The 24,805-nt window shown below is 39.2% G+C and overlaps 2 protein-coding genes across 3 annotated transcripts; one reads left to right on the top strand and one right to left on the bottom strand.

Moving 5' to 3' along the window:
* The first annotated feature begins 231 nt into the window (after positions 1–231).
* Positions 232–3,560, top strand: LOC133792776 (uncharacterized). Its single transcript, XM_062230719.1, has 7 exons — positions 232–667; positions 775–941; positions 1,266–1,477; positions 1,781–2,038; positions 2,142–2,228; positions 2,427–2,599; positions 3,099–3,560. Exons 1-7 carry the CDS (start codon positions 315–317, stop codon positions 3,208–3,210), a joined length of 1,362 nt encoding a protein of 453 aa, XP_062086703.1. The 5' UTR covers positions 232–314; the 3' UTR covers positions 3,211–3,560.
* A 72-nt stretch (positions 3,561–3,632) lies between these two features.
* Positions 3,633–24,579, bottom strand: LOC133792775 (E3 ubiquitin-protein ligase listerin). 2 transcript variants are annotated; one of them, XM_062230718.1, is made up of 17 exons: positions 24,348–24,579; positions 24,139–24,253; positions 23,935–23,997; positions 23,679–23,756; positions 23,355–23,446; positions 17,292–17,394; positions 16,736–16,888; positions 15,590–16,254; positions 14,992–15,457; positions 14,147–14,673; positions 13,313–14,045; positions 12,472–13,168; positions 11,229–12,265; positions 10,620–11,078; positions 4,960–5,190; positions 4,048–4,601; positions 3,633–3,854 (listed from the first exon to the last, which is right to left on the bottom strand). In XM_062230718.1, exons 1-16 carry the CDS (start codon positions 24,401–24,403, stop codon positions 4,374–4,376), a joined length of 5,703 nt encoding a protein of 1,900 aa, XP_062086702.1. In that variant the 5' UTR covers positions 24,404–24,579; the 3' UTR covers positions 3,633–3,854; positions 4,048–4,373. The 2 variants fall into 2 exon arrangements, with proteins under 2 accessions (XP_062086702.1, XP_062086701.1); XM_062230717.1 differs by having other exon boundaries at positions 23,679–23,759.
* Between the last annotated feature and the right edge of the window lie 226 nt (positions 24,580–24,805).

A 24,805-nucleotide genomic window follows, 5' to 3' on the forward strand; every position in this document is an offset into this window, starting at 1 on the left:
TTAAAAACAAAAAACAAAAATAGTTACCAAACATATTTTTATTTTTTAAAAGTAAATAAACAAAAATAAAATTTTATTTCCATTTTTGTGTTTAAAAAATTCAAAAACAAAAATTTTACGAGAGGAATCTATATTTTTGCACAATATATTAAAATTCCATATAACAGTTAATTTCCTCTTCTTTTATTGCATTTTTTTAGATTTCCCAACTCATAATGAATATTATTGGGCCTTAAAGACTAGCAAATGGACTCGCTTCCAACTTCCCTAAAGGCTAAAACCTCTGAAACGACGAGACACAGAGAGAGAAAGAAATGTTGAGGTCCATTCTGAGACGAGCAGCGGCGACCGGCCCAAAAGCTCAGCCGTGGTACATATCGTCGACGGCGAATTTCTCATCGTCCAAGACCACGAAGACCAATGTTAAGAACGAGAAGAACAAGAAGAAGTCCAAATCCAAAGGCGGAGATGCCGCCGCAGCCGAGGAATCAGCGGCCACCGATGTCGACGCGGCACTCTTTGACGATGGTTCTCGGGCTCGAAGGCTCGGTGCGGAAGAGAACGACCCTTCTCTCAATGTAGGCCCCAATGGCCAACCACTGTTCACTTCCACGCCTTCGCTGTCTGAGCTCACTCGCAAGGATTCCTGCAGTTACTTCAAGTTCAAGTACGATAACCCTAACCATGTCTGTCTGTGTGTGTATGTATGTATGTGCAAAACTGGGTTATGGTGTTTGATTGAGTTCGCATGAAATTGTTTTTTTTTATATATAGAATGGAGGAATTGAATGAGGCATTGCCGGAGGGGTTGCCTGTTGGAATGGTGAAAGAGTTTGAGGATTCGATGCGAACCGCCGTGCTTGTTCGCCAGAGTTTTCTCGATCTCCGTGACAATTTCCGTCGACTCGTGGATCCACCATTGTCGTTGCCCAGCTCTAAAGGTTCGTGCTTATGACTATTAGATACACAATGCATAGGTTTTTGGAATTTGGTATGATTGGAAAGTAGTAATCTTAGTTTGAGAAACGATTGAATAAATGGTCCGTTTGTGGTCTCTAATACTGATACGACATAAATTACAATTTGCATAAACACATAATGGCTTTCCCATTCATATCAGCCTTTTAGTTTCATTCCTTATTTGTGGTCAATACAAATGATGTTCATGATGCATCTCAAGAGGAATGACTGAGCAGAACTGTCGGCTGGGTCGTAAAGTTGATGCATGAGATGCACTAAAGTACCTGTGAATTTGGTCTTTTCAGATATAAAAGTTAGAAAGCAGATTGTCTTGGATGGTCCTGTTAGCTGTGGGAAGAGTATTTCTCTTGCAATGCTTGTTCATTGGGCCCGTGATGAAGGTTGGTTGGTTTTTTATGTTCCCAGAGGATGGGAGTGGACGCATGGAGGGTTTTTTTATAAAAATCCACAAACGGGTCTTTGGGACACGCCTGTTCAGGCTGAAAAAATTCTCAAGGCAAGAATTTGAAATCTTTTATCATTTTTTTTAATCGAGTATTATTGTTTTATATGGTACGCCAAAGTATACTGAACATAATTTTAGATTAATAATCCAGATAAATTAATCAAGATTCAATAGACTTAAAGGAAAAAGGAAAAGCAAGTCCACGTTATCAAATCAATGATTTAATAATGCCTGAAGATTATATGTACACAATCTTGATTGTTATTCTCCTCATGCATGTAAATATTCGTAATTCATAATTCGAAAGCTTATTTCTATTTGTTTGTAATATTCACATGTGTTATTCCTGTCCAGGACTTTCTGAAATTTAATGAAACCCGTTTAAAACAATTGCCATGCCAAATATTTGATCTTATTCCCTTGGGAGAGGGTGCTGGTGTTGGATGGATGAAAGACGGCACTGATACCATGGCTATGCCTGAGGGTTCGAGTCTGTTTGACCTTGTTGATACAGGAATCAAGCACACCCATGCAGCCGTTGGAGTGTTAGTTCATTTGAGGAGGGAGCTATCAGTTGTGAAAGATATACCTGTTCTCATTGCAATTGATCAAGTAAGACAATCTTCTGATCAATTCCTATAGTTATCATATATTTAATGAGATTTATTGCAAATTCCCTACAACTTTCTTATTCATTGTTGTTGCTTTGCTTCAGTACAACAGTTGGTTTACATTCAGCGAGTACGAGGAGGCAGTAACTGTTCGTTCGACTCGACCAATACATGCTAGAGAACTTGCTACAGTATGTATCCGTTGTTTATTTAGAGTTATTTAACTGTTAATGGTAATTTATGTTTTTTCAGCTTGGTGGTATGCAGTTAATATTAATATTATTATGTAACGAAAAAGAAAAATTTGGCCAGTAATAGACTTCTTATCAGTTTGGTGCAGTCTGAGCAGTGTATAAGAAACTGATGCTGTTTGTGAGAAATCCTTGCAGGTTAATGCTTTCAGATCTATGATGCACAATGGCATGATGGTGGGTGCTTTCTCTCACTCAACAGCTGTAGGAAAGCTACGACAACAATTGCCTGATGTTCCTGCTGATGCTCGTGTTAATCTTCCACGCTACACTTTAGATGAAGCAGCAAGTGTGAGCCATTACTACATGAGGTAATTTGACAGATACTTTGCCAAGTTCAGTGTATTGCTGCTTTAGACAATAGTGTTGCCTGATTCGTTATTAACTGTTAATAGTTTTGTTTACAATTCACCAATCATCATTCATGCCATTCAGATATTTTATATTGACTCTGTAGAATATTGTAACCAGGTTAAAACTTTCCATTTGGTCTACAAAATGGATAAGATAAACTGGTGCCATGATGAACAATCAATTAAATGATTATTGATCATAGACAAACAACAATGATAAAACCTGAGCTTAATCATCATGGAGCTCTTTTATTATCTCTTGGCCATTTAAATAACATGACATGATTTGATTAATGGGGCAGGTCGAATTCATTGCAAGTTACTATTTAGGTAGTAGTGACTTGTTGAATGCAAATATGTGCTTCTCATACTGAGAAAAGCATGGATACTTGATACTACTATTTTTCTTCTTGCCAAAATGCCTCCCTAATACACCCTGCTCGTTGTTTTTTGGCAGACAAAGACTGGCACGGCGTGAATCATTCTCTGAAGAAAGCTGGAAGAAGATATATTACTTAGCAAATGGAAATGGATCTGAGATGAGATGGTTAATGCCTTTCATGCGGTGACATTTTGAACACTCTTTTCGTGACAACATTTAGAGAAAAACTCAAAGAAAGGGCTGCGTCGAGATTCGATCTCCTTGCTCAAATTCACATTCATATGCTTATGCTCGCAATTGTATTTGCCTGAGGACGTTCAAGTTTTGGTCCCAATAAATTTCTTCGGTCGTTGAGATTATTGTCAAAAGACTACCAGCCGAAGCATTTTGTTCCTTCTGTAAAATTTATCTTCTGCCAAGTTTACTATATAGTATTTATTTGCTCTATTTGACCTCGTGTTTCAAGTTTCAACCGTTATTGTAACATTATTGTTCATCCGCTAACGGGAGATTAAGGGCGGTCACTTTGACTCCAAATCGTCTTTCCATCTCTAATTTTGTAAATATATTAACCACTGTGACTACTATATATATCATCAGATTAACTAGTAAAGCATAATGAATATTATTACTTAATTTGCAAAAACTTGAGTTGAGAACATGAAAAAGGACTCGTTCTGTATCTGTACAGTCCATTCTATGGTATTCATATCTCACTTCTAACTTAAATTAATATCACAAGAAAACCGGGAAAAAAAAAAGGCCAGAAGACAAAGCAACACGTTCTAGTCACTACGGCTAGGACTTCGATCTATCATGTGTCCGCAAAGCCTGTTTGTCCAATGTAAAACAAATCCAAGTCAAGTTTCGATAATAGACGTTAAAACATGTATTCAGTAGTGGGTGAGAACAAAGAAAATACCTTGGAGATTTCTAAATTTGCTGAGATTCATTAGAGTAAAAAAAAACATTGAGCTAAATATAGGATCTAATCTAATGCAGAACAAAATATTGCAAAACTTACGAGTATACTGTAGCAAAGAGCTCAGCATATATTTGCTCTCCAAAATAAAGCTACAACACCAACAACGGAGATCTCAAAACCTGGATATATGGACCGTAAGTATATTTTCACTTGGGAGACATCATATTCTGGTTCGCACCACCAAGCTCATTAACTGTCTAACCAGAATAAGATCAACTTCTTTGCATAATAATTCAAATTGTTTGTATATGCATGTTTGTACTTTCTTATTCTTGAACTTCATCAAGATCAACTTCTTTTGCAGAAAGAGGTTCAATCGGAATTGCAATGTCCACGAAACCGGCAACTAAATTTCAATATCCAATTTAAAAGGGAGACTGGCACAATGGGCAAGTTGATTTATGAGAAGTTGAGAACCACTTGTAAAGGCAAGCAGAATGGAATTTATGCTTGCAAGTTTTGCAAGCAAGACGAGGAAGGCTGTTGTTTGCAGTATGGATGACACTGTAACATATAGGACACTCCTCAACACCTTCAAATTCCTTGTCAAAATTTCGCTTCCAGATCCCAATAGCTTCTGCTAAAGCTCCATTCTGCATTACAAAGGTGTAGAAAATTATCCATTATGCTCAATAAGTCAACCTACTAAACCTAAAAACTGTCATGTTTGTACATTGTTCCTACCCAACTAGCCACCATAGATTATTCTTGATATGCACCTATTAATCTGAAAGGAGAGGTGGCTCTTAAACTGGCTGACCCACTACCACTCTCCCATTTGAAGAGCCTAGAAAGTTTTACTAGCAGGCAGTTCTGCTACCAGATCAAATTTACCCAAATTCACTCAATTTCTGTTTCCATGATCAATTTATGTCTCACTACATACTGAATTGTCTACCACTGAAGAAGGCAATAAACATTAAAAGAGATGTAAGAGGATAATTTCAGTACCTGATTGCGAACAAAAGACATCATAGACATTAACCACTTTCTCTGCTTTACATCACTAATCCCTAGGCTCCTTGTACAATCAACATCTACAGGTCGTAATGGGTAAGAAACAGGAAGCCGAATAACTAGGTCCATTCCTGTCTCCTCCTTTGTATAGGTAGCAACAGCCTCATTTGCTGATTTGCTTACACTAACTGAAAAATTCTCATCTGAAAATTTATTTTTCTTTATCTGCATCGAAAATACAAATCAATATAAATTTCATAATCTGTCACAACATTTTTCCTACCATCACTAGTAATATCATACACAAGCCCCTCCCAATCATACCATAAACTATGGCAGCTGCATGTAACAAAGATACAATTCTAAAACTAATTAAAATTAGAAAATCAGGTTGACCAGTTTCTTTGAAGGTTTCTTAAATTAAATAACATAAATGACACTTATCCAACAATTAAAAACCTTGTAGTGACACTTAACCAACATAAATGACACTTATTCAGTCACTAATTATAAATTGGTTATTACTTAAAGCAATCACATTATCTATATTGCATGCATTTGTTTGAATAATGGCTGGAATAATTTTATTCATCAAAGAATTACATATTAATAGACAGATTACAAAGCTATACAATTAACCTAGGTCAACTAATCTCCTAAAAATCAGGGATATACAATATATTAGGATATAAGATTATTCTGTTTCCCTAAATAATTGATACAAAATAAATATAAAATATTTACATAATTCTACACTCCCCCTCAAGTTGGGTAATGTATATCAAACATTCCCAGCTTGCACACTAATTCATCAAAGACAGTTCTGGGAAGGGCTTTGGTAAGAACATCGGTTATTTGAAGTCTTGATGGAGTATAGATAGTTTGAATTGTGGCACTCTCAATCTTCTCAGTGATGAAGTGTCGATCTATCTCAATATGTTTTGTCCTGTCATGATGAACAGGATTTTTAGCGATACTAATAGCAGCCTGATTATCACAAAGCATTTTAATGGACTCTCCTGCAAATAGTCGTAGTTCACTCAGTAATCGTTTTAGCCAAATCCCTTCACAAACACCTAAAGCAAAAGCTCTAAATTCTGCTTCAGCTGAACTTCTGGAAACCACTGATTGTTTCTTACTTCTCCAAGTCACTAGATTACCCCAAACATAAGAACAATATCCTGAAGTACTCCTCCTATCTGTTACGTCTCCTGCCCAGTCTGCATCAGTGTAGACTTTGATCTCTCTGCTATCACTTTTCTTGAATAGAAGACCTTTCCCAGGATTCATCTTGAGGTATCTTAAGATTCTAGTAACAGCTTCCATGTGTTCTTCAGTAGGATTGTTCATGTATTGACTGACAACACTAACTGAAAAACCAATGTCAGGTCTCGTATGAGATAGGTAGATCAGGCGTCCAACTAACCTTTGATATCTCCCCCTGTCTACTGGTGTCATGTCCTTTCCTGAACCCATTTTCTTGTTGGAATCCATTGGAGTTGGGGCAGGTTTGCATCCAAGCATTCCTGTTTCCTTCAATAAGTCTAGAACATACTTACGTTGAGAAACAAATATGCCATGTCTTGATCGAGCAATTTCCATGCCAAGAAAATATCTAAGATAACCAAGATCTTTAATCTCGAATTCCTTAGATAAGAACTCTTTCAATCTCTCCATTTCCTCCTTGTAGTCACCTGTAAGTATTATGTCATCCACATAGACAATTAGGATAGCTATCCTTTTATCTGACGAGAATCTAACAAACAAAGTGTGATCTGCTGGACACTGAGTATACCCATTCTGTATGATTGCTTTAGTGAATCTACCAAACCATGCCCGTGGAGATTGTTTAAGACCGTACAAAGATTTCTTGAGTTTGCACACTTTGTTCTGATTTGAGGGGTTCTCGAAGCCTAGCGGAATGTCCATATAAACTTCTTCTTCAAGGTCGCCGTTTAGGAATGCATTTTTCACATCAAGTTGATGGAGGGGCCAATCTTTATTTGCAGCAAGGGATAATAGAACACGTACAGTGTTAAGCTTGGCAACAGGCGCAAACGTTTCTTGATAATCGATTCCGTAAGACTGAGTGAAGCCTTTAGCAACAAGGCGAGCTTTAAACCTCTCAACGCTCCCATCTGCTTTATGTTTAACGGTAAAGACCCACTTGCAACCCACGGATCTCTTCCCAGGTGGTAGACTTGTGATTGTCCAAGTATTGTTTTTCACCAAAGCACTAATCTCATTTGCTACAGCCTCTTTCCATCGAGAATCAGTCAGAGCCTCTTGAATTGTTTGAGGAATCTGTATGTTATCAATAACAGAGACAAATGCCTGATAGGATGGTGATAATGCTTTGTAAGATACAAAATTACCAATTGGATGCTCTGTACATGCGCGAACTCCCTTCCTCAATGCAATCGGCAAATCTAAATCATCATTTATTTGCACAACCTTATCATGGTTAGAGTTACTTAAACCTGAATGAGTTTCTGGAGAATGAGGATCCGGTTCCGATGCATGGTGGTCCTCCAGTGTGTTGTGTGCTCTATATCTTTACCAGAGTTTTTCCTTCTCGTATAGACACGAATTTCTGGTTCTTGACAAGGTGCAAGAGCCATGGGTGGACTTGGACAATTTTCAATGATTTGGGAACCCATGAGTTTAGAGGAAGATGAAACTTGATTTTCTATGACTTGAGAGTCGGAAGAATCCTCATGGTGAACACTAGGAGATGAAGTATTATTAATACTCGGAATAGTGTCCCAAAGATGAGATTCACCTGCATTCTCCCCCTGAATCTCAGATTTGTAGTAAGCATGATTTTCAAAAAAGGTGACATCCATAGTGTTGTACATTTTCCGAGTTATAGGTGAATAACATTTATAACCCTTTTGATGAGAGGAATAACCAAGAAAAATGCATTTGAAAGATTTAGGGTCTAGCTTACTATGATTTTGAGAATGAAGATGAACGAAGGCGGTGCAGCCAAAGATCTTAGGATCAAGAAGACTAATGAATTTTGTACGAGGGAATTCTCTCAAAACCGTGTGACATGGAGTTTGAAAGTTGAGTACTCGAGACGGCATTCGGTTGATTAGATAGGTGGCTGTAAGAACAGCTTCACCCCAGAAATGTTTGGGGACCTGAGTAGAAAACATGAGAGAACGAGCAACTTCTAAAATATGTCTATTTTTCCGTTCAGCAACCCCATTTTGTTGAGGAGTATCAACACAAGAGCTTAAGTGTAGAATGCCTTGTTGTGTGAGATAAGGATCGAGGATAGAATTGAAGAAATCTTTGGCATTGTCGGTCTTGAGGATTTGAATTTTAGTAAGAAACTGAGTTTGAATCATAGAATGAAAAGTTTTAAAAATTTCACTTACTTCTGATTTTGATTTCATGAGAAACACCCAAGTTAATCTAGTATGATCATCAATAAAAGATACAAACCATCTATGTCCAGTTATATTGTTTACGCGTGAGGGACCCCACACATCACTATGGATCAATGAAAAAGGTTTGGAAGATTTATATGGTATTCTAGAATAGGTATTTCGAGTGTGTTTTGCAAATTGACAGATTTCACAACAAAAAAGTTTCGGATTTTTATTAGTAAATGAAGATGGAAACATTTTTGACAAATATAGAAAATTTGGATGACCAAGACGATAGTGCCACAACATAATATCACTATCTTTATTTGAAATAGACTGATTATTTAAAGAAAACAAACTGAATTTCGGAGCTATCCTAACGGATGGAGTGTAATCTTGTAGGATATAGAGCCCAGAACACATCTTAGCACTGCCAATCATCTTCCCCGAATCCAATTCCTGAAACACACACAAATTCGAGTAAAACTTAGTCACACAGTTTAGGTCACGAGTAAATTTACTAATAGACAGTAAATTACAATCCAGTTTAGGCACATAGAGAACAGAAGTGAGAGTTAGGTTCTGATTTATGTTGACTGAACCCAAACCCTCAACCTTAGAGAACGTGCCATCTGCAATTTTCACTGTATGATGCTCTGGACTTGTGTGAAATTCAGAAAAAATATTTGCATCTCCTGTCATATGATCTGATGCCCCCGAATCAAGAATCCAAGGGTTAGTAGTTCTTTTATTGACAATAAAAGCTACTAAAAGGTTACCTTTCATGGCCAAATGTCCTGTACCAGGTGTAGTATCAGGCTTTGCAGTGATGTGTGACTGACTTAGGAGTTTCTGAAGTGCCTCTAGCTGCGCTTTAGTGAATGGTGATGAATCAGATGTGATGTGTCCCCATTTCCTGTAACAGCAGCAGTATTTAGAGTGGCAACAACGTTCCCGTGACTCTCTTTGTCTTTCCATGATTTCGGCTTCCAATCGGCAGGCTTTCCATGAAGTTTCCAGCAAGTTTCTCTGAAATGCCCAGGTTTGCGACAGTGATCACACCATGGTCGACCCTTCTGCTGTCCTCTTGCAGCAAGAGCAGAGGACTCTTGAGTAGAAGGAAGAGGAGAAGCGCCCATCATGACCTTCTTTCTGCTTTCTTCATGTCGAACCTCTGAGAATGCTTCTTTGACGGTTGGAAGTGGCTTGATACTCATGATCCTACTCCTGACAGCATCAAGTTCCTTGTTGAGACCATGAAGAAATTTGAAAGTTCTCCTTTTCTCTACAATACTCCTGTATAGAGCAGTATCATCTGCACACTTCCAAGAATAAGTTTCAAATAAATCTAATTGATGCCAAAAACGAGTAAGAGTGTTAAAAATATTGTGTGACTGTAGTATCTTCTTGGCGGAGATCATAAAGAGCAGCTTCAATCTCAAATAATTCTGATGTATTATCAGAACTAGAATAAGAGTCTTTGACAGCATCCCAAAGTTCCTTGGCTGTCGAATATAAAAGAAAATTTTCTCCTATATCATTATTCATTGAACTAACCAGCCAAGATTTGATCATGTGGTTATCTGTTTTCCAATTTTTATACTTTGGATCGTCTGGTTTTGGAGTCTCAATCTCCCCTGTGAGATATTCTTCCTTCCCCTTTCCACCGATATACATCATTACTGACTGTGACCACTGAAGATAATTATGGCCATTGAACTTGTGACTGGTGACCAGAGAAACAGCATCATTACTGTGAGATGAAGAACCTATTGATGCATGTGGATTAGAGAGGGTTGATGGATAGGAGGATGCGTCTGAGTTTAGGCTTTCTTTTCCAGTAGCCATGAAGAATGTGATGCGTTGAAAAGATGAGAAGGGCTGGTACGATTTTAGGGGCTGGTGCGTTTAGGGCAGAGAAGAAAAGAAGAAAAAAAAAATACGATTAGGGCATAGAATTTTCAACGTGCTCTGATACCATGTAGATTTTTGAATAATGGCTGGAATAATTTTATTCATCAAAGAATTACATATTAATAGGCAGATTACAAAGCTATACAATTAACCTAGGTCAACTAATCTCCTAAAAATCAGGGATATACAATATATTAGGATATAAGATTATTCTGTTTCCCTAAATAATTGATACAAAATAAATATAAAATATTTACATAATTCTACAATATTGCATGCATTTGTTCGTGCATCAGTGGTTGTATGCAAAATGTCCTAGCGTAGGTAAAATTCAGATGACAAAAACTGTTCAAGTACACATACCTGTGACAACTCATTTGCTATAAGACTTGGGCTACACCATGCCCGCGTGAAAGATTCAATTGAAGATGATGTAGATCGATCACGCAAACAACTGAACCATTCTCTAACATAAGCAGGAAGAACACAGATCATCAAACCATATAATGCTCCAGCAAGTGACGCTAATTTCACTGGTTCAACAGGCCAAAGAGACTCTATGGAAAACAATAACGAACCAGTTCCGATGGCACGGGTTGCTGCAATTGCAGCTTCTGATAACCCTGCCGGAAGCTCTACATCTTTCTTCTTAGTACTCTGTGAAATGCAAAGATCTACAGGTATATGCTGGAAGATGCAATCTAATATAACTGGAGTAGCAAAACTTTGTATATACTGAACTAGCCTTTCCCTTGCAGGCGATGATGATGGTAATGACCATAAATACGACAGCAACAAAGACCATGCAAGGAATACATTTACCTGAAAGTTAAAAGTTCACATCAGATTATGATTGCTTTGAGGGAATTGTGGAAACTAGAAAGTGCATACACAAAAGAGATGTAAAGGAAGATATAAATGAATGTTACATCAGGCCACAAACAAAGTGGCTACATAAATGCAGCATATTACCCGTTGTTGTGCCATTAAATCCATTTCAAGGACCTCATAAGGAAACTTTTCAATCATGCAAGCTATTTCCTTTTTCAAATGGACACTTGTTTCCGTTGACAAATCAATAGGGCGTGAATCCTCTTCACTGTTAATATTACCATCTAAGTGAGTGGTGTCTTCCAAAATAGCCAGGTTTGAAACAGGTTCAATTGAAAGAATAACATAAGCAGCAAACTGCAATGAAGGGACTGGTTTGGAAGAAAAAAGTATGGCAAATAAAGAGCTAATGGGCCCTTTGCTCAAACCCCAACATTCTACCGACTTCACTGCTCTATCTCTAGCATTTACTGAAGAGTTAACAACACTCGAGGCCACTAACTCCCAGAAATAGAGGTGCGCAAATCGAGATGAAGATATGATAGATGCAGCTTCATGACAGTAGGAACTTGCAACAGCTTCAGCAATGCCTGTGCAGAAGAACAATCGTAGAATACCTTCTAGAATCCGATCTTTGATGGGGTTCCATCTTTCTGTTCCAAGAGGATTTATATTTTCTGCATCATTTAATTGTTTAATTCCAAAAGGTCCACAACATAGAGAAAATGATAGAAGGGCATTTTTAGCAATATCAAATGGAAAAGGGTCTGTAATTAAAGCAATTTGCTCAAGCTTTTTAAGATCATCATCCATGTTATCTAAAGTAAAGTTGTTAGTGACACTTTCATCCACACTCTCAGCAAGTTCCTCCATCAGAACAACAGATGATTGAATCCAGCGCCTTAATTGAAATAAAACATACTCCCAGTCTTCGTCATTAAATTCTTTCCAGCAATAACCAACTGAAACTACTATTAGCTTTGATAGCAGCAGCTGTACCACTGGTGGCATATTAGATATACTTGATGTGCCAACACCATGTCTCTGTTTGTGGAACAATTCAAGTAAAAGAGTCCTCTCCAATGGACTAATAATTCTCCCCAGATTCAGTTCTTGTATGCCCCCAATTGCAAAAAAAGGATAACAACTTATAACCAACTGAAACCAATCTTCTACACCTACAAAAAGAGAAACGCCAATAACATTAGAAAAAATGACCAAAAATAAATAAAAGAACTACAGGCAAAACTATAATGATGACTCTTCCCCAATAGTCAAATAAAAGGAGCAGAGGCCATTGCCATCAGACATTTCTTTGACGGGCCAAACCTACAATACAAATGCTAGTGAACTTATTCCTTACTGACTTGATACAAGCATTTACCTTGCCCTGTTTCCAACATGACCAGAGGAGGGAACTGAATAGTTTTTTGGAGCCAACCAGTAATGATGTCTTGGATGCGATTTTCCCATGAAGAATCATGTTGGGCATCTCTATCAGCTTTACCAGATCTACTATCACACAGTGGCTGAAGTAAAACATTAACAAGCCAAGGAAGAATCCTCAGACAGTTCAAATTTATTGCTTCACCAATATAAAGCTTATTAACAACCAGTTCAAACAGCTTGATTGCATTGGATGCTCCCCATATATTTTCCTTGAACAAAGTTGAAAGGAAAGATACAAGAGCTCTCAGAAAAGGTTCTTCAATATGCTCTACTTCATCATTTAAAGCAGGCCATGGACTGACAAAATTCAGTCCACCACAGCCTCCATGCACAAGAGCACCATCAAGTAAAATGATGAAAATAGAGTCTAACAAGGTCGCCTTTGAAGGAGAAGTATTATTCTTGGCATATTCACACAGTAAAGGTAAGAAAGAGTCTCGAGCACTGCCTCCAGGCCATTTCCAGGTGCACAATATTTCAGCAGCAAGCCAGGATCGAGCAGTAACTTCTTCATGTGTTGTCTCTTCTGAGGGCGAGAGTTCAAGCTTTCTATAACCGGTAAGAACCTTATCAATCCCAAATTTAAATGCAAGCTTGTCAATGAAGGAAACAAACTTGCAATGACCTGAATCCTGCATTTTCCACAAATTCAAACTTTATAAGTAATGAACCTTCTACACTTGTACGAAGATTTGAACAAACTATTTATTATGAAGAAGAAGAAGAGGAAGATCAATAGATCACCCTAATATTTCAAGGCTACTACTACCACTCACATGAGCACTAACAGATGCTTTTCTGAGAACTAATTGCTCTGGGCCGCTAAAGTCAGGAACAATCCACAAAGGCCACATATCATTTTCACAAAGAAGTTTTTCTAACAGATCTTGTTCTTCCAGCTGACCTTGACAGAAACAACTAAAAAAATCAAGTATCCATGAGCAGCACAAAGAAGTGATAAACTCTGTCTTTAATTTATATTCATTAAAGATGAAGGACCTAATGCACTGAATCAGGATACTCCATAATCTCTGCAGATTGTTTATGTCAAGGCCTTTCCGAAATTGCTTATTTCTCTTACAGCAAAAGGCATGAACAGAATCACCAAAGTCCAGCCTGGCCTTATATTCTATAATAGTTTCATTATTCTCAGCAACGTAATCAAATGACTTTGTCAAGCTATACTCCCAATCAATAACTAAAACTGCACCTAAAATTCCTGGCACTAACTCACTATCCTCAATGAGTGTCTTCCAGCAAAAAAAACTACCATCAAGTACTTGAAGAGCAAAATGAGACATCTCTTTCATGCTAGCAGAACTCTTAGATTCTAACCCAGAATTGGCTGCCCGGGCAGTTAACATGGAGCCGGCATCTCTAACCCAATCAAATGATGACTCAAGGATAAAAGAAAGTAACTTCTTCAAAATTTCATCAAAAATCAGGATTGATGCATTTCTAGAAACAAAGGAAGTAAGGTCGCCTTCAGTTGAACCACCTAGAACAGCACTGCACATAGAAAGAAAATGTAAAAGTTTGAAATTCTCATGATAAGTTTTTCAAATCATAGATGGTAAAAGCATCATGTCAAAGTCTTCTTATTCACATACCACAGAAATCGAGAATTAGATGTCCCATAGGTCAATGGGGAACAGGCTAAAGCAATAGCAATTGATTCTAGAGGCTCAGAGTGCCAGTGCTCTTGCTCTGCAGCTATCCAGTGTCTGCAATCTTCATTCTTCTTCCATTTTGTAATTTCATGTCTTGCTTTCTCTAGAAGTAGTGCCAAAATGGTTATTTGGTCTGAATCTATAGGCTCAAATGAAGTTCTAGAATCTTCTAGGTTAATAGCATACATGATAACAGCAGACCACTGCTCGGAAAAACATTCATTGTCAAGCAATGCAAGCAATAGATCGAGTCGAGCACTTGTTGACCTATCATAACCGTGTAAACACCAGGGAACAAAATAATCCTTAAATATTTGTATAAATTTACCAGCCTCCAACATTCTATCCACCCGATCATCAGGACTAAAGGAATGCTCTTTATTGTGAACAAAAAGTTCTTGCACAATCTGGCGTGGCCCAAATACAGAAACAGCAACTGAGAGAAGTTTCACACCTTCTGGTGAATCCTGGGGTGTACAAGAGATCAAACCAAATGTAAAATACAAAAAGAAAGAAAAGGAAAACAAAACCAACATCACCAACATTGGAACACAATTTCCAGAAAGAGTCAACATAGAAAATGTAAGAATAGTAGGAAGGGAGAGAAAATCAGACAATTAAGTGAGTTAAAGTTCGACTCCATTGGCTTTAATTAGTTAGAAATAAATGCCCAACCACATATGTTCTTTGTTACTCACTCCTATGAACAAATTCTAGACAGCAATGGCTAAATTATAGAACACCACACATGTAGAATAAATCATCAAAAACTAATTAATACTTACAAGTGATCTTATCAGTGGAAAGGATTTGGCCAACATTGGTCCCACTACATAAACCAGAGGCCAAGTTTCACCTTTCTGTGATGCATGTTGTCCTATTAAAATAATAAATTGAATGACCCGTTCTACACTTTCATTTGCCGGATCTATGTTCAATGGAAGTTGAAATAAACCCAAGCAATTTTTCTGAAATTCCATACAAAAGACAGAGAGCAAATCGGCCTCCAAGGCAAAGATACCCGAGAGGATGTCAATTATGCAGTTCTTCAAATCTTGCAAATAACTAATGGAATAATGGACATTGGATGCTTCTAATGTCTTGCTCAAGGGAAAACCACTGTCCTTAGATAAATACTGCTGTTCAATCGAGCCAATGTAGGAAAAATAGTTCTGCCACAAAATCTTTACCAGAACGTTCTCAATAAGTGTGACTCGAAAATGACAAATTGAATCCACTCCATCATAATACCTGCTAGCAATGAGGGGAAAAAATATAGCAAAACATAAAGAAAAAAGTTATTGAAAAGACAATCTGAAGCTTCAGCAAATAGAGTAGCAATTGCATGCACAACTTACACAATGCAATGAGAAAAGGTCCTACCTAGAAGCATTATGCAATGCCCAAAGAAAGCACTCCTTAAATGCTGCAAAAAATGATAATCTATCGGCAGTTGATGAATTGGAAAGGCTCCTTCCTGCCCAGCAGTTCTGAAAAAAGTCAAGAAAAAAATTCTCCCCAACTACTGCTTTCGGTGGCACATAGTCTAAGAATAAAACCAAAGCTGGATAAGAAACCTGCTGGGATCCAAAGCACCCTTTTCTAAGAAAATGCCAAAAGCGATGTAAAATAGTTTTCTGAACATTTAATGATGTCCAACTATCAGGAAATTTTTTAGAGAATAGCAAAATCATATCCCACATTGATGAATGACAAGCAGGATCTTTCTCCTGAAAGGCACCTAGTATTATTCCAGCGACAGATTTCATATTGCCATCATTAATAATATGAGGAACATTTTTAACGAAACTCCTTAACACTGAATATGTAGCTGAACGAATTGCAGCACTCTGAAATTTTAAGAAGTCTGAGAAGCAATTATGAGCAGCAAACAACTTCTCAGCAAAGGAGGTAGCAACCAGCCTAGCCCTTGAAGCATTCTTTGGTTGAGCAGCTACACTCTCAGTGTCAGAACTTGACCTTTCTAATTGAACACCGACCAAGACATCAAGGAGGGTAGCCAATGCCAGCAATGATGAAGATATTATCTACAGAAAAATATAAACACAATAAATTTTATGAATGAATGTGGTCTTTGACTTCTTTGTCTTTTTAACATTTTAGTTTGTGATCATCTTCATCACTTGAATAAATAGTGACTACTGTTGCCAACCAAGTAATACAAATTGAAAATTTTACAACACCCGCCACTTGTGGTTTAAAAAATCCAGGGACCAACCTCAATCTATATACACTGTAATATTAAAACCCCATTCGAATTTAAATTACTTCCACACTACTCCATTTTGTCAAATTTCAGACCATTATGGTTAGTTAAATACCAAATTATTCTTAATAAACAGAGTACAAGAGCGAGATATTAATTTCCATCAGAAGCAAGAGATGCCATAAGAAAAAAAGAAATAATATTAAGAAACGTAAACCTCTTGTTACCATTTAATAAGAAACTTCTACAGGTAAGGAAACTAAACAAGAGTAGTCACTACATATTTTGTTCAGAGTGAATACCTGATTATGCATTTCCTCTACTTCATCCAAAGCAGCTGCTTTATCAGACATGTCTTTTGGCGTGAGCTTTAAACACTCTTCTAAATACATAAGAATCTCTGATGTGCACAGAATTAAAGCATCTAGTCTCTTTTCCGATGCTGGAAAAGCTGCCTGTTGTCAACATTTGGATATTTTTAATTAGAAGAAAAAAAATGATGGACCTTGCATATACTTGAAAACATCTAAAAGTAACATTTATATATATATATATATATATTTAAATAAATATTGTAAGTTATATAAAAATTTCCCCAGAAGTACATTTTTAAGGAAATTAAGTAAAACATTCTGTAACAATTTACAGGGCTGCATCACATCCAATTTAGAAGAGAAGGAAACGAAACTCTTGATAAATAATTAAGACATGACTGAATGGAAACAAATTCCCTCCCTCAGTTTTACTAGTTTCATAACTATGTCTCAAATATTCAATTAGATACACTGCCACTCCACTCCCATCCATTGTTTGTCTCAAAAGTATACCAAATGATGCTTTATATTCATGAAAGCAAACCTGTAATGACCTCTTTGCAGATTGTGCAACTTCAAAAACTGAATCAAATTGAGACAACCACCATGGCCCCATTAAACACTTGAGATGTGGAGCTAAGTCTCTTCTGGAGAAAAAATATATAGAAAACATGCACATGTAATCAAAGCATTTAGAGGAAAAAAACAAGGACACCTAATGAAATAATGGAAGTTGGAATTCATAATTTCACAAACATATAGAATAATCACAGTGTGCACGTGCACAGATAATCAGAATATATGAGCTTTAAAATTACATACAAAAACACAACCACAGGAGAACACTTAAAATCACATAACTACATATCTGGTAGATAATTCCTGCAATCAAACAGTTCCAGCAAAAAGAAACAACCCAGAATACAGTAGAAATGCACAGAATGGTCGAAATGTAATGAAATTGCATTAAGTCTCAATAGGACACTAGGAATTCGAGAGCCTAGCCTCTCCCAAGTTTCTGGTTACACAATCCACACCTTATACATGTCATGTTCTCTCCTTATATTCTAGTTCCCAGCTTGGAATCCTACACCTCCCCTCACCATAATTTCCCTCATATAACTAACTATAAGCTGCCCCTCATACCAGCTTTGTTCCCATGTTTCCTAGCATAAACAAAAGTTATTGGTGGCCTATCAATACCCCCCGCTAGAAGTTTCACCTTGTCCTCAAGGTGAAAGTGAGGAAACTGGTCTTGAATCACCGAAAAATCTTCCCAAGTGGCTTCAAAATCTGGCAAATTACTCCACTTGATGAGCGCTTGCGGGGACTCCGTATGTGTGCCTGGCCGAACCTCCAAGAGCTCCTCCGGCTCCAGCAGCCACTCCAAATCAGCCGTTAATCCAGGAGGAATTGAGCTAGCCTGCTGATTGGGTCCCAATGCCCTCCTAAGTACTGAAACGTGAAAAACTGGGTGTATTGCGGCATCTTGGGGCAATTTTAAACGATAGGCAGCAGCTCCAATTCGTGCCATGATTGCAAACGAACCAAAATACCTGGGAGAAAGTTTCTCATTCAACCGTTTAGCCACCGAACGTTGTCTATACGGTCTTAGCTTCACATACACCATGTCCCCAACTTCAAAAGTAACATCCCTCCTCTTTTTATCCGCTTGGGCCTTCATTTTCTGCTGGGCACGTTGTAAATTCAGTTTTAACAGCTCCAAAATGTCATCCCGTTCCATTAAATTTTGTTCCACTGCCGGTACTCTAGTGCTGCCATGCTCAAATCTAATTAAAGGAGGAGGATCCCTGTGATACAAGACCCGAAAAGGAGTCATTCCAGCGGCTGTATGATAGGAAGTATTGTACCAGAATTCAGCCCATGGCAGCCATTTTGCCCACTGGTTGGGTTTGGAGCTTACAAAACAACGAAGGTACGTCTCTACACAGCGGTTAACCACCTCCGTTTGCCCATCGGATTGTGGATGATAAGCTGTACTTTGCTTCAATGCAGTCCCTTGGAGCCGAAACAACTCTTTCCAAAACAAGCTGAGGAAAATTTTATCTCTATCCGACACAATGGATCTTGGGATCCCATGAAGTTTGACCACTTCCTTGACAAAAACAGCCGCCACCGATGCTGCTGAATATGGGTGTCTCAAGTGAATAAAATGACCATACTTGCTCAACCTATCCACCACCACAAGAATAGAGTCAAACCCATTCGACAATGGCAACCCCTCTATGAAATCCATTGAAATGTCCTCCCAAACTTGTTCCGGAATGGGTAATGGTTGCAATAAACCCGCTGGCGATTGAGCTAAATATTTGTTTTGTTGGCATACCGCACACTCCAATACGTATTTCTGCACATCCTTTCTCATTCCCTTCCAATATAGATCCGCCGCCAACCTTTGGAATGTTTTAAGGACCCCCGAATGCCCACCTATCTTGCTGCCATGATACTCATTTAATAACAGTGGAATAAAAGGGGACGAAGATGGTAAGACCAACCTGCCCCTAAACTTGAGACAACCTTGTACCCATGAAAACCCACCACACGACTTGCCCATTGACAGCTCCTCAATCACCTTAGCTAAAAAAGGATCTGTGGCCACGTGTGCTTGTAAATCCGGTATGGAAATAAGATGTGGGACTGAGATGGCAGCAAGAGTAACGTCCCCTTGTAATCTAGATAAGGCATCCGCCGCCTTGTTTTCCAAACCTGGACGGTATTGGATCTCAAAATCGTACCCAAGGAGCTTGGTGAGCCATTTTTGGTGCTCCAAAGCCACAAGCCGCTGCTCTAACAGAAACTTCAAACTCTTTTGATCCGTTCGCACCACAAACCTCCTCCCAAGTAAATAAGGACGCCATTTAAGTATAGCCAACACGATAGCCATCAATTCCCTCTCATAGACTGATTTAAGACGGTCCCTAGCGGATAATACATGGCTGTAAAAAGCGATTGGCCTCCCATTTTGCATCAATACCGCCCCCAATCCACTACCCGAAGCATCGGCTTCCACCACAAATGGTGCAGAAAAATTTGGCAGCGCCAAAACCGGGGTCGAACACATGGCTTTCTTCAGCTGGAAAAACGCCTCTTGTGCCTCTATTGTCCACCCAAAAGCGTCTTTTTTCAGCTGGTCCGTCAATGGCTTTGCTATCCGTCCATAACCTTGCACAAACTTCCGATAATAACCTGTTAAACCCAAGAATCCCCGCAGCTCCCTAATATTTTTTGGAATGGGCCAATCCTCCATAGCTGCCAACTTATTTGGGTCCGCTGCCTCGCCGTTTCCTGAAATTACATGACCCAAATATTCCACCTGTTTTTGAGCAAATAAACACTTCTTTTGGTTGGCATAAAGTGTATGTTGCTGCAGTCTCTCCAAAACTAAAGAAAGGTGGTGAGCATGGCCTCCATGGAAGAGCTGTAAACCAAAATATCGTCAAAAAAAACCAGCACAAACTTGCGTAAAAAGTCACGAAAAACCTGATGCATCAACGCTTGGAAGGTGGCTGGAGCGTTTGTCAACCCAAACGGCAGGACAAGAAATTCGTAATGTCCCTCATGTGTACGAAAGGCCGTTTTCTCGATATCCCTTGCTGCCACCCGGATTTGATGGTATCCCGACTTCAAATCTAACTTCGAAAACACTTGTGCTAAATGGAGTTCATCCAACAGCTCATCAATGACGGGTATTGGGAACTTATCCGCCACCGTTTCTCTATTCAAAGCCCGATAATCAACGCAAAACCTCCAGCTACCATCCTTCTTTTTAACTAGAAGAACCGGGCTCGAAAAAAGGCTAGTACTTGGCCTAATAATCCCTGCTTGTAACATCTCCATAACCAACCTTTCTATCTCATCTTTTTGGGCTTGAGCGTACCGATATGGCCTCACCGACACCGGCTCCGTTCCCGCTTTAAGTACTATGGCATGTTCCCTTCCTCGGCTTGGAGGCAGCCCCTGTGGTGACCCAAAGACAGCGGCAAAACGCTGTAAAACAGCGGTAATTTGGGCAGGTTGAATACCATTATTCACGTCCTCTTCCTTAGATAACGCCCCAAAATGGACCCAAAATCCTTGTGCTTCTTTTTCAACTGAAAGTATCATCGCCTTCAACGAAATCGGTGACTTACATAGGCTTGGATCACCTTGCAAAGTTATCCACGTTCCCGCCATTTCAAACTTCATAATCATGGTTCTCCAATTAACTTGCATGTTGCCCAACGTCTCCAACCACTTAATACCCAATATCACATCAGCTCCCCCTAACTCGAGTGGCAGAAAATCTGTGATTACCCGCAACGCCCCTAGATCCAACTCCACTTGCGCACATATACCCTCCGTTCTTACTTATCCACCCGTGCCCAACAATACTCCATAACAAGTGGTGGCTGTAATAGGAAGGCCCGCTGCTGAAACAACATCCATGGAGATGAAATTGTGGGTTGCCCCACTGTCGATGAGAACCGTAACTGGCCGCTGCCCTATATGCCCCGCCAACTTCATTGTGTGCGCCGATGATATACCTACCAGTGAATTAAGTGATAAGGTAGCTAAGGTTTCCTCAGTGACCACCGTTTCTTCCGACTCCGGCGAGGGTGGAGGGGACTCCTCTGTAAGTGGAACATCTTCCTCATCTGATAATAGCAACACTTGCAATGCCCGCTGATCACATTCATGCCCTCTGAAAAAAAATTTGTCACACTTAAAACAGATGCCTCGGGCCCGTTTCTCCTGATATTCTGCTTCTGTGAGGCGGCGAAACGCTGGAGTTTTGTTCTGCTGACCGGCGCCGTACGCCGGAGAAGCTGCGCGCGGCTGAGGATGCGAAGTCGTGGACGAGGGAGCTGTAAACGTGGTTTGCTGGGTGCGTGAAAGAACAGGGGCATTTCGAATCTGGGCCGACTGTCCATGAGCAGTCTTCTGTGAACTGGGCCGAAAAAATGGGCCTGAATAAAAGAGTTGTTGCCCTTCTTCTACTCTCTGGGCAGTGTCCATGATGTGGGCTAACCCAATAGGCTGAAGGACGTGAAGAGCAGCCTTGATCTCATCCTTGAGGCCACGCATGAAGCTTCCTTCCAGAATGTGTTCCGGGACGTCGGGGACCCGAGCGGCAAGCATTTCCCACCTGACCCGATACTCCTTCACTGTAGTGGTCTGGTTAATGGATAGCAATTCTTCAGATATGGAGCCAACTGGAGATTCCCGGAACCGCTGTAATATCAACCTCTTCAATGATGCCCAAGATGCAATCGGTCAGCGATGATGTTCCCACTGGAACCATGTCAAAGCATCCCCCTCCAGAGCCACAATAGCCGATTCTAACTGAAGCTGCTCAGTCATCCTCATCAACAAAAAATAGCGTTCCACTCTAGATATCCATCCATCGGGTTGCTCTCCCGAAAATAGGGGCAGCTCCATCCTCACCGGCCGAAAATCATGGCCTGTGTTGATTTCCCCAAACGAAGATACCCGCTGCATCGAAGGTGGCGGTGGCGCCGATCCCGTGGCCGGCGGAATACTCCTGGCCGCCGAAACTGGAGGAATCTGTTCAGCTGGGCTTTCCTCCAAACTCCGCTGAACGTGTTGGTCGGTACTCCCCGTTGCTGCAGCTGGCGTATGTTGCCCCTGGGTTCGCAATAAAGTCGCTAGATGAGTGACAAGATAATCCATCCTCTTCTCCATTACTGGCAACCTCTGCATCTCTTGTTTCAGCAGATCAAGTTCTTTAGGAAATTGCTGAAACTCAGATCTGGCTTCCTGTAATTCTCGGTAAACCTCCGACTGAATCTCCTCCATCTTCCCTTCTATCGATTCCAATTGCAAATCCTTCTTTGGTGCCATACGGATCGTAGTGCTCTGATACCACTATTGGTAGATAATTCCTGCAATCAAACAGTTCCAGCAAAAAGAAACAACCCAGAATACAGTAGAAATGCACAGAATGGTCGAAATGTAATGAAATTGCATTAAGTCTCAATAGGACACTAGGAATTCGAGAGCCTAGCCTCTCCCAAGTTTCTGGTTACACAATCCACACCTTATACATGTCATGTTCTCTCCTTATATTCTAGTTCCCAGCTTGGAATCCTACACCTCCCCTCACCATAATTTCCCTCATATAACTAACTATTCGCTGCCCCTCATCCCAGCTTTGTTCCCATGTTTCCTAGCATAAACAAAAGTTATTGGTGGCCTATCAATATCCTGCTATTCAATCAGTTTTCAAATTGTAGAGATACTAAAATTTCTCTATTGCTACATTTGTCAAAAGCTTTCATTAAGTCCATCTAGTTCAGTAAAACCCATTTCTATTTGTCTTTTATAATTGAAATTGAACCAGTCAAACTAGTCTAATCTTTTCAAGAGACCGAGCTCACTGCTCACACATTAGTGGCTTATTTCTTAGTGAAAAACACGACCAATATTCACAACCAAGCAATACAGACTCAAATGACACAAAGGAATTGCATGTATTGACTAAAATGACAAAAAATTTCCTCACAATTATAACATTTCAAAACAGCACAATAAGAAGAAGAAAGAAAGAAAAGTTCACATATATAATGTACGTGGGAGAAGTTCAAACCCGACAACAGTTACAAGGTTGGTCATTGTGTCATGAGTTGCTCGCCGAACTTCCCTATTATAGTCCATCAACAGTCTTTTGTATTCAAATGCCTGAGAATATAAAAACAAAAGTATAAAATAATTGAAAGGCTTCAAAATCTATTATGAGAGTAAGATTTAGTAACTTCATAACCAATCATGATATAAAAAAGACAACCGATGGTAGAATTCTTCACTTGAGCAAACATAACTAAGTAGGGCAAAAATCTAGCTAGGTTTAGTGGTTTTTTAATTTAAAAAAATATATATGTTAATATAGGCATCAAGAGACCCGAAACTATACCCATTGTGGAATTGCAGTCACTAAGTCCTTTCCAGGCTTTTCCTTGATCAACTCAGATAGAGATGATAATGCTTTAAGCTGTTAAAAAGCAGTAAATGAAATAAATTATCATAACTTTAATTACAGAGGCAAGCACACATAAATAAATCTATATAAATATATATATATTTATACATACATATATATAAACATGTTGAAAATAGTGCTTTCTGTGAGTAAACACACAAAAATCATAAACAAATTTTAACATGTAAACCTTCGTAGTCGGATCTTTCCTCGCAAGCCTCTTCAAATGAAGTGCCACTTCACTATCTATATCCTGTAAAACACAAAACAGTCATCACTGCTAATTCTGCGGTTTCGTATAGCGAATTAAATCTAAACACATATATATAATACATTAAGATTAACAATTTAAATTCATCCTAAAAAATAAACCAAAAGAAAAACAGAAGCGTACCAGAAAGGGAACAGAATCCTCGCCAGCGAGAGAAGAATCGAGGCGAGACCTACCGACATAGCCGCCAAATCCCACAGCTGCAGTAGAACCCGACGGCAAAAGCGATGCCGCTAGACTGTAGAAGAATCAAGTATGAACATATAACAGATTCGCTATTTTATATACATAAATATGTGTTCTTGAGAACGAATACATATATAAACAAATACCTGCTGCTAGAAGGGCGAGCCTTGCTCCTGGCTCCTTCTCCTTTTTGCCTGCCCATCTTGGAAGTTGATACCGGAGAGACTCGGCGGTGGGAATGGGTCTAAGGTTGGGGTTTAGCTTTGGTAGTGAAACCCCTTTTCTCTGTTAAAGAAAAGCCGTCGTCGTTGAGTCAGCGATGGTGCATTGGAGAGGAAGAAAGGGAGAGGGCCGAGCCCGAGAAAGAGCGAGAATTTGATTCCAGTGCGGACGGGTGTATGATTTTCTTGGTGCTGTACTAATCATATGTGGATATACGATATACTGAATGGCAATTTCGTCAAATCACTCCGTTTAAAAAATTGGCTCATCTTCTGACGTGGCGTCGCTCTGCAGGAATGAATATATGCGATAAACGCTGTCGTATTTGTAATCGTTACTTTTTTATTAAACTAAATTGCATGCACTATTTTTTTTTTTTCTT

Source organism: Humulus lupulus, chromosome 7 (assembly GCF_963169125.1).
Source record: "Humulus lupulus chromosome 7, drHumLupu1.1, whole genome shotgun sequence".
Lineage (NCBI taxonomy): Eukaryota > Viridiplantae > Streptophyta > Magnoliopsida > Rosales > Cannabaceae > Humulus > Humulus lupulus.